This window comes from Stegostoma tigrinum, chromosome 46, assembly GCF_030684315.1.
Source record: "Stegostoma tigrinum isolate sSteTig4 chromosome 46, sSteTig4.hap1, whole genome shotgun sequence".
Classification (NCBI taxonomy): Eukaryota; Metazoa; Chordata; class Chondrichthyes; order Orectolobiformes; family Stegostomatidae; genus Stegostoma; species Stegostoma tigrinum.
In genome coordinates this window covers 9,811,397-9,821,647 of record NC_081399.1, presented here as the reverse complement: position 1 = coordinate 9,821,647, position 10,251 = coordinate 9,811,397, and the positions used below count along the sequence as shown (strand labels likewise).

The 10,251-nt window shown below is 51.4% G+C and overlaps 1 protein-coding gene across 3 annotated transcripts; it reads right to left on the bottom strand.

The window, feature by feature from the left end:
- Nucleotides 1-1,542: 1,542 nt before the first annotated feature.
- Nucleotides 1,543-10,251, bottom strand: LOC125449588 (transgelin-3-like). Of its 3 annotated transcripts, none has more exons than XM_048525419.2 (5): nt 10,116-10,251; nt 4,824-5,026; nt 2,851-3,025; nt 2,298-2,400; nt 1,543-1,785 (listed from the first exon to the last, which is right to left on the bottom strand). In XM_048525419.2, the coding sequence occupies exons 2-5, from the start codon at nt 5,019-5,021 to the stop codon at nt 1,644-1,646; spliced, it is 618 nt and encodes a 205-aa protein (XP_048381376.1). In that variant the 5' UTR covers nt 5,022-5,026; nt 10,116-10,251; the 3' UTR covers nt 1,543-1,643. The 3 variants fall into 3 exon arrangements, with proteins under 3 accessions (XP_048381376.1, XP_048381377.1, XP_048381375.1); XM_048525420.2 differs by having other exon boundaries at nt 4,824-5,072; nt 10,116-10,222; XM_048525418.2 differs by lacking the exon at nt 10,116-10,251 and adding an exon at nt 9,930-10,090.

Sequence of the window (10,251 nt, the reverse complement as noted above, 5' to 3'; positions counted from 1 at the left end):
GACCCCTCTCTCTCAGGGAGATATCTGTACACTGACTGGTGTCTCTCAGTCCCCTCTCTCTCAGGGAGATATCTGTACACTGACTGGTGTCTCTCAGCCCCCTCTCTCTCAGTGAGATATCTGTACACAGACTGGTGTCTCTCAGTCCCCCCCCCCTCTCTCTCAGGGAGATATCTGTACACTGACTGGTGTCTCTCACTCCCTCCGTCTCAGGGCGATATCTGTACACTGACTGGTGTCTCTCAGTCCCCTCTCTATCAGGGAGATATCTGTACACTGACTGGTGTCTCTCAGTCCCTCTCTCTCTCAGGGCGATATCTGTACACTGACTGGTGTCTCTCAGTCCCCTCTCTCTCAGGGAGATATCTGTACACTGACTGGTGTCTCTCAGTAACCCCCCTCTCTCTCAGGGAGATACCTGTACACTGACTGGTGTCTCTCAGTTCCCCCCTCTCTCTCTCAGGGAGATATCTGTACACTGACTGGTGTCACTCAGTCCCTCTCTCTCTCAGGGCGATATCTGTACACTGACTGGTGTCTCTCAGTCCCCTCTCTCTCAGGGAGATATCTGTACACTGACTGGTGTCTCTCAGTAACCCCCCTCTCTCTCAGGGATATACCTGTACACTGACTGGTGTCTCTCAGTCCCCTCTCTCTCAGGGAGATATCTGTACACTGACTGGTGTCTCTCAGTCTCCCCTCTCTCTCTCTCAGGGAGATATCTGTACACTGACTGGTGTCTCTCAGTCCCCCCTCTCTCTCAGGGAGATATCTGTACACTGACTGGTGTCTGTCAGTCCCCTCTCTCTCTCAGGGAGGTGTCTGTACACTGACTGGTGTCTCTCAGTTCCCTGTCTCTCAGGGAGATATCTGTACACTGACTGGTGTCTCTCAGTCCCCTCTCTCTCTCAGGGAGATATCTGTACACTGACTGGTGTCTCTCAGTCCCCTCTCTCTCTCAGGGAGGTGTCTGTACACTGACTGGTGTCTCTCAGTCCCCTCTCTCTCTCTCAGGGAGATATCTGTACACTGACTGGTGTCTCTCAGTCCCCTCTCTCTCTCTCAGGGAGATATCTGTACACTGACTGGTGTCTCTCAGTCCCCTCTCTCTCTCTCAGGGAGATATCTGTACACTGACTGGTGTCTCTCAGTCTCATTAGTACATTGTTGTGTCCCTGCTAACCTTATACATCTCCATCAGATTCACCCCCCTCAACCTTCCCTAATCTGAAGAAAACAAACCGAGCATATCCAGCTCTCTCTTCGCTGAGATGCTTCATCGCAGGCAACATCTGGTGAGTCTCCTCTGCATTCTGTCCCAGTGTAATCCCATCCCTCGGTGCTGTGTGGGTGACCAGAAGTGTACGCAGTACTCCAGCTGCGGCCGAGACAAGGACCTGTAGAGCACCAAATATAACCCTCTCTGCTGATGTATACCACGGGAAAGGCTCGTGCTCTCTTCACCAGCTGAAGAAGCTGTCCTTGCACCTTCGGGGATCTGATTCAGTCAGTGATTGATTGATAGAAGCAGACACACAGAGGCAGCATGAACATGCCGCGACTTTATTGAGTGAAGCAGACAGCCCCAGTGGGGACCCAGCAGCCATTTCCACGCCAATCAATCATTCTGGCTGCCTCCCGCGTTACATGATTTGCCGGCTCAATCCTGAGGGGGTCATCCCAGCCTGAGACGCCCCCCGATTCGATCCCATCTGCAACCCGATGATGGTCTGACCCTGTCGCATCTGCTCCTCGGTAAACTCACGAGGGTTCTGCACAGCTTTCCTGGTCGCACAGCCAGAAAAAAAAAGGGACAAGAGTGAGAAAACTGATGGTGGGCCAGCTCCCCAAACTGCTCGCCAACTCTCCAACCATCTTGCCCCCAAGGGAGCGCAGCACGGGCCGTCACATTAAGACAAGGTATTCCCATCTCCTCAGCCCCTGCTCCCTCTATGCTGTCTCTCCCCATCAAACACTCCCAGCACAGGGCGAGCACGTGGTTAGATACAGGGTAAAGCTCCCCCTACACTGTCCCCGCCATCAGACACTCCCAGGACAGGGACAACATGGGGTTAGATACAGGGTAAAGCTTCCTCTACACTGTCCCCCATCAAACACTCCCAGGACAGGGACAGCACGGGGTTAGATACAGAGTAAAGCTCCTTCTACGCTGTCCGCCATCAAACACTCCCAGGACAAGGAGAGCACAGGGTTAGGTACAGAGTAAAGCTTCCTCTACACTGTTCCCATCAAACACTCCCAGATCAGACCCCACCATTGCCTTTCCCGGGACTCACCGTGGGAACCAGCTGGGGTCACCTTGAAAATATCCATCGTCCTTGGAGATCGCTTTCCCTCCCAGCGCCATCAGAGACTGTTGAACAGCTGGTAAATTTTTAGCTGAGAGACAGAGAGAAACTCCTGTTATTTGTACTGTTATTGATCCATGGAAAGGAAGATTAGGAGATGGCCATTCAGCCCCTTTGCCAGCCTGTCCTGTTGGAACAGCAGGAGACCATTCAGCCCGCTTCGTCACCTGTCCCACAGCAAGTGAAGGCCACTGAGCCTCTTCTCTCACTTGTCCCACAGCAACAGCAGGAGGCCACTCAGCCCCTTCGCTCACCTGTCCCACAGCAACAGCAGGAGGCCATTACGCCCCTTCTTCAGCCTGTCCGACCAGAGCTGGAGGAGGCCACTCAGCCCTCCATGATCCAGGAGGATACGTTCAGCCCATTTCGAATTTTGCACCCACAAACAAGGGGAGCCCATTCTGCCATCTCCAAATCCTATTTCCCCACTCGGGTGCCCCGAGGGAAGATCCTTGGCATCTGTTCAAGGTGACCAGCTCACCTTCCCACAAGTCCACGGTCTGGAAAAGATCGGTGGCAGTGAGTCCATAGTCCGTCATGGCCTTGAGGAACTGGGAGATCTGTTCCATCTGGGTGAAGGCTCGTTCAGAAACTTGGATCCTTTTGATGGGGCGCCTCTCTGGCGGGTTCAGGCTGTTGATGAGGTGGCATAGGACCTGCAGCAGACACAGGCAGTGTTAGGACAAGGGAGAAAGCTAACATGTCTCCACCTTACACTCAACCTGATCTCTTCCCTCACTGGCATGGCTTCCTACCAAGAAACATTCCCTCCCCACTGCTGAGGTTTCAGATTTCAGTCCAGGGATGCAAATTCCTTGGGAACGCTAACTCGACTGAGATAACCTTGTTCACTCACCCCACTTCCACCCCTTGAGAGGGACAAGAAGAGAATGGACATCCAGCTGGATGCAATCCCATTCCCCTTACCCAACTCAAACCCCAAACTCAATCGCAAACGTTTCCAAACTCGATGCTGAAACTCTGCTCCAAATTCAGACCCAACCCCCAAAAATCAAAATCTCAAATTCCACACCCCTGCTCCCACAAAGCTCAGTCTTCACCTCAAACGTTCAAGCCTCCAATCCCGATCAACCAATCTCAACCCCACACTGAGGCTCAAACTGCAAACTCAAAAATTGGCTGCTTGCTCTGATTTGGAGCCCAAAAGCAGCCCCAAATTTAAACCCAACATCTTAAACTCAATTCTAAACCCAACCCAATGGGAATGCTCAGTGGTTAGCACTGCTGCCTCACAGGGCTGGGACCTGGGTTCAATTCCACCCTCGGGTGACTGTCTGTGTGGAGTTTGCACGTTCTCCCTGTGTCTGCGTGCGTTTCCTTTGGGTGCTCCGGTTTCCTCCCACAGTCCAAAGATGTGCGGGTTAGGGTGGATTGGCCGTGCTAAATTGTCCCATAGTGCCCAGGGATGTGCAGGTTAGGGTGGATTGGCCGTGCTAAATTGTCCCATAGTGCCCAGGGATGTGCAGGTTAGGGTGGATTGGCTGTGCTAAATTGTCCCATAGTGCCCAGGGATGTGCAGGTTAGGGTGGGTTGGCCGTGCTAAATTGTCCCATAGTGCCCAGGGATGTGCAGGTTAGGGTGGATTGGCCGTGCTAAATTGTCCCATAGTGCCCAGGGATGTGCGGGTTAGGGTGGGTTGTCCGTGCTAAATTGTCCCATAGTGCCCAGGGATGTGCAGGTTAGGGTGGGTTGGCCGTGCTAAATTGTCCCATAGTGCCCAGGGATGTGCAGGTTAGGGTGGGTTGGCCGTGCTAAATTGTCCCATAGTGCCCAGGGATGTGCGGGTTAGGGTGGATTGGCCATGGAAATGCAATGTTACAGGAAGAGGTGAGGGCTGTGGGTCTATGTGGGATGCTCTTTGGAGGGTCAGTGTCGATTGATGGGTCGAATGGCCTGCTTCCACACTGTGGGGTATCTGTGCTAATCTGTGCAATTATATTAGAAATCGTAACAAATGAACCTGAAACCCAAAGCAAACTCCAATCCCAGATCTAACGGAGAATCCTCAAACCGGACCCTGAACCTGGAATTCAATCCCGTTACGCCCCAGCCCCGAGGGATGAGGTCACACTCCGGAGTTTCAATTCTGCAAGATCCTCGGGGAAAACGATCGGGTGTACCTGAGCCCCTGCTGTAGGAGGTGCCAGTACTCACTGGGCAGGCTGGGACCTCACAATCCACAGCTTCAAAGCCCGTCACCCTCCAGACAATAAAGTGGGGTCTGACCCTGCCCTTCAAACCTCACACCCCAAACCCTAGACCCCTCTGCCTTGGCGGGGGTGGGGGGCTGGCAAGAAACAACAGTACGGGATCTTTCTCTGCCCAATGCGCAAGGTAACCCTGCCTCCATCTTGCAAGATCGACCACCCTTTTCTCAGCTTCGGACGGTGAAACAAGGGGGGGCACTTCGACCGGGGAGGCACCGCGACTTACTGAGCCGTCCTTCAGCCACTGGTGGAAGGCGGCCTTGCCAGGGGGCGGCCGCTGGAGCTGCGGTCCCGTGGGACCCTCGGTGCTGCACTGGAGCATGATCCAATCCACCAGCTGCCCCTCCAACTCGCTGTCGTACTTCTGGTCAATCTTCTGCTGCACCTGCCGGCTGAATCCATATTTGGGGCCCTGGTTGGCCATCGTCCCTGTGGCGAGGAGGAGGGCTTGGGGTGAGCGGACACAGGCTATGGCCTGGGGGCAGCGAGCAAAGGAATCGCAGGCGATGGTGCAGGTGGTACATGCCATCAAATGGCAACAAGAAGGAGATAGACAACAGGTGAGAGCATTTGGCATTGAAGGGGGCAGAGGGACAGACTGGGGGGGGGCGGCGGGTGCAGGACAGGGACAGCACAGGGTTAGATACAGAGTAAAGCTCCCACTGCACTGTCCCCCATCAAACACTCCCAGGGACAGGGGCAGCACAGGGTTAGATACAGAGGAAAGCTCCCACTACACTGTCCCCTATCAAACACTCCCAGGGACAGGGGCAGCACGGGGTTAGATACAGAGGAAAGCTCCCACTGCACTGTCCCCCATCAAACACTCCCAGGGACAGGGGCAGCACAGGGTTAGATACAGAGGAAAGCTCCCACTACACTGTCCCCTATCAAACACTCCCAGGGACAGGGGCAGCACGGGGTTAGATACAGAGGAAAGTTCCCTCCACACTGTTCCCCCCCCCCGATCAAGGACAGGGACAGGATGGGGTTAGATACAGAGTAAATCTCCTTCTACACTGTCCCCCCATCAAACATTCCCAAGGACAGGAACAGCACAGGGTTAGATACAGAGTAAAGCTCCCTCTACATGTTCTCGCCCCATCATACGTTCGCAGGGCAGGGACAGCATAGGGTTAGATACAGGGTAAACTCCCTCTGCACTGTCCCCCCCCATCAAACGCTCCCAGGACAGGGACAGCATGGGGTTACATACAGAGTAAAGCTCCCTCTACACTGTCCCCCCATCAAACACTCCCAGGACACGTACAGAGCAGAAGACATAACATCAAAAATGGGCCATTCGGCCTATTGGGTCTGCTCCGCCATTGAGCTCATGGATCATCCTCAGCTCTGTTTTCCTACCCTTTCCCCTGAATCCGTCCCTGATTAAAAATCTATCTCTCTCAGCCTTGAAGATACTGAGTGGCCCAGCCTCACAGCCCTCTGTGGTAAAGCATTCCACAGATTTACTCCCCTCTGAGAGGTAAAATTCATCCTCATCTCCATCTCAAATGGGTGACCCCTTATTCTGAGATTACATCCTTTGGTCCTCTCCTCTCCCACAAGCGGTCGCAACCTCTCCACATTTCCCCGATCAAGTCCCCCCTTAAAAATCTTGTTTGTTTTAACAAGGTCACCTTTCCTTTCTCTAAACTCAGATGAATAAATGTCCAATTTACTTCCTCTCTCCTCACATCCAGGATTAGCCTCTGGACTGCCTCTAATACCAGGATATCTTTCCTTAGATAAGGGGGACCCAAAGCCACTCACAGTATTGTAGGTGTGCTCTTACGAGTGCCTTGTATAGTTTATAAGACTAGCCTACTTTTCGACTCCATTCCCTTTCAAATTAAAGCCAACGTTCCATTTGCCTTCCCTGTTACCCCCTGAGCTTGTGCATTAGCTTTTTGTGATTTATACGTGAGGACTCCCAAATCTCTCTGTGCTGTAGCTTTCTGCAGTCTTTCTCCATTTAAATAATATTCAGCTCCTCTACTCTTCCTGCCAAAGTCCAGACCTCTCATGTCCCACGCTATATCACATCTGACAAGTTTTTCTCACTCACTTAACCTTCCTGTATCCCTCTGCAAGCTCTGCGTTTCATCTCCACCGAATGCCTTCGCACCTATTTTTCTGTAAGTCACAAACTCGGCCAAAGGACACTCTCATCCAAGTCCTTAGTGTGTGTTGTAAATAACTAGAGCCCCAGCGCTCATCGCTGCGTCACTCCACCAGTTACAGGTCACCAGCCTGAAAAATACCCTCCTTTCTAGGGTAGGAGAGTCCAAAACTAGAGGGGTATAGGTTTAAGGTAAGAGGGGAGAGGGACCTGAGGGGTAACTTTTTCACACAGAGGGTGGTGTGTGTGTGGAACGAGCTGCCAGAGGAAGTGGAGGAGGCTGGTACAGTTACAGCATTTATAAGGCATCAGGATGGGGACATGGATAGGAAGGGTTTACAGGGACATGGGCCAAACACAGGCAGATGGGACTAGTTTAGTTTGGGAAACTTGGTCATTGTGGACACGTTGGACCAAAGGGACCTGTTTCTGTGCTGTATGACTTGAACGCAATCTGTCTTTCTCAGACAGCCAATCCTCTCTCCAAACTGATATTTTCTCCCCATTGCACAAATATAAACAAAATTGCTGGAGAAACTCAGCAGGTCTCGCAGCATCTATGGAGAGAGAGAGAGAGAGAAACAGAGTTAACATTTCGAGTGTGCAATGTCTTCTTTGGAATTAATACTGCACTCGAAAAAATCTGCTTTTCTCTCTCCACAGAAGCTGAGCATCTGTCACATTCTCTATGTGTGTCTCAGATTTCCAGCATCGACTGTATTTTACTCTATACCATGGACTCTTATAGAGTTATGGGGCTGTACAGGATAGAAACAGTCCCTTTGGTCCAACTCGCCAAGCCAACCTGAAGATATCCTAAATTAATCGAGTCCCATTTGCTACCACTTATCCCTCTAAACCCTTCCTATCCATGTCTCCATCCAGGTGCCTTTTAAATGCTGTAACTGTACCAGCCCCCACCACTTCCTCTGGCAGCTCGTTCCATACACGCACCACCCTCTGTGTGAAATAGTTACCCCTCTGGTCCCTTTTAAATCTTTCCCCTCTCACCTTAAACCTATGCCCCTCCAGTTTTGGACTCCCCGACCCTAGGGGAAAGACCTTATCTATTCACCCTATCCATGCCTCTCATGATTTTATAAACCTCTATAAGGTCACCCCTCAGCCTCCGATGTTCAAACCCTCCGACCCTGGCAACATCCTCGTAAATCTTTTTTGACCCTTTCAAATTTCACAACATCCTTCCTGTAGCAGGGAGACTGGGATTACACACAGTATTCCAGAAGTGGCCCTAACCAATGTCCTGTACAGCCGCAACATGACCCTCCCAGCTCCCTGTACTCAATGCACTGACCAATAAAGGCCAGTGTCCCAAACACCTCCCTCACCGCCCTGTCTACCTGTGACTCCACTCTCAGGGAGCTATGAACCTGTCCCCTGCGCCCCCCCCCCCCACCAAGGTCTCTTTGTGAAGTCCCAACAAACCACACACACTGCTTCTTCATAATTTATCCTGCTTGTAACCCCTCAATGATTTGCAGCACATTTGTCATAATTTCCCCTTCATGAACCAACGCTGACTTTGCTTAATCTTATTAGGATTTCTAAGTATTCCACCACATCACCCTTTACAATGGACTCCCAATATTGATCTGATAACCGACAATAACAGCTACTGGTTTTTCTTTTCGTCTCTCCCCCTTTTTAAATAAAGGTGTTACATGGGCAAGTTTCCAATCCTCTACCTCCGAGCACAGGTACAGAGTTAGATACAGAGTAAAGCTCCCTCTACACTGCCCCCCAATCAAACACTCCCAGGACAGGGACAGCATGGGGTTAGATACAGAGTAAAGCTCCCTCTACACTGCCTCCCCATCAAACAGCCCCAGGGACAGCATGGGGTTAGATACAGAGTAAAGCTCCCACTACACTAACCCCCCCATCAAACACCCCCAGGGACAGGGACAGCACGGGATTAGATAGAGTAAAGCTCCCTCTACACTGTGCCCCCGTCAAACACTCCCAGGACAGGGACAGCGCGGGGTTAGATACAGAATAAAGCTGCCTCCTGATATATGACAGCTGTGTTATTGAGAAGATCGGTTACAGATTTTGTGGAAGATCTGTTTGTGGTGGAGACTGGGATTTGCTCAATCTTCCACCTGCCTCAAAGTGTGAGCAAACACGAAAGTAGTTGAAGAAAGTGAGTCACTCGCTGTGAAACCCTGGTGAGGGCCTCACTTTCAGCACACCCTTTGCCTTGTTTGCAAAGTCCACGGCTCCCCTTGGCCACAGGACAGACAATATGATCTGAGAGAGTTGCAGCTCTCTGAATTGCTGCGCTCAGGGGTTACTGGAGCTGTGCTTAGGAAGGATAAAAGAGGTTTCACTCACTTCAGATATCGGGAGAGGTAGGCTCAGGGAGAGAGAGAGAGAGAGATAGAGAGATCGGGAGAGGTAGGCTCAGGGAGAGAGAGAGAGAGATTGGGAGAGGTAGGCTGAGAGAGAGAGAGATAGAGAGATCGGGAGAGGTAGGCTGAGAGAGAGAGAGATAGAGAGATCGGGAGAGGTAGGCTGAGAGAGAGAGAGATAGAGAGATCGGGAGAGGTAGGCTGAGAGAGAGATGTGCTTGAGGTGTATAGTGAGAAGAAATAAAACAAGAGACATGGAGAGAAACACACACAACAGTATGAGAGAGAGAGAGAGATGAAGACGGTGGGGGGGGGTCGTGATTGGAGAGAGGGGGAAAGAAAAAAGGGAAAAGAGACAGAAGCAGAGGAGGCGAGAGATATACAACAAGATATATGTACTGTGCACGCAATATAGAGGCCGACTCAAGAGAGACATAAAAATACAGTCACAGAGGGAAAGAAACAGTGAGACTGAGAGAGAGAGAGAGACTGTGAGACAGAAACAGCAGGAGAAAGAGAGACAGAGAAAGACAGAGGGAGAGGGACAGAGAGGGAGACCACGAGCTAGAGAGAGACACAGGGAGGAAGTAGACAGAGAGAGCGAGAGACAAACACTAAGAGAGGGGGAGAGAAACAGAGATAGAGTCAGAGACAGCGCGTGTGAGGAGAGAAACACACAGACAGAAGTGGAGAGAGACAGAGACAGTGTGAAAAAGAGACAGACGCAGAGGGGAAATGCAGAAAGGGAGAGAGACAGGCAGAGAAGAGACTGTAAGGGGAGGGTGGGAGAGAGAGAGAGAGAGATACACATAGAGATAGAGAGAGACTGAATGCTCACCTTTAACCCACATGGAAATGAGTCGTTCCTTCAATCAGGAGTGAGTTTGTCAGGAATTGAAAGTCAGAAAGACCAGGGAGACAGTGTAAGCTGTGGGATCTGATCGCCATTAGATGTTCTGAGGTTGGGGGGTGGGGGAAGAAACAGTGAAATGAAGAGAAAGTGACAGCGGAGCTCAGATCTTACCTGTAAGAAAGCAAGATTCAGAAAACACGAGATCACTTCCTGAATTCCACAAGTTAGGGAAGAGAAACAGGTTCAGTGTGAGAGGGCAGGGCGGGAGAGGGGAGGGAAGGAGGGAGGGAGGGGAGAATCATGGAGA

Excerpts from the sequence above, each read along its gene's own strand:
- LOC125449588 (XM_048525418.2), bottom strand. Across the intron at positions 3,026-4,823 it reads AGTGGCTGAAGGACGGCTCA|GTCCTATGCCACCTCATCAA; the intron begins GTAAGTCGCGGT and ends TGTCTGCTGCAG. Across the intron at positions 1,786-2,297 it reads GACCCCAGCTGGTTCCCACG|GAAAGCTGTGCAGAACCCTC; the intron begins GTGAGTCCCGGG and ends CTGTGCGACCAG.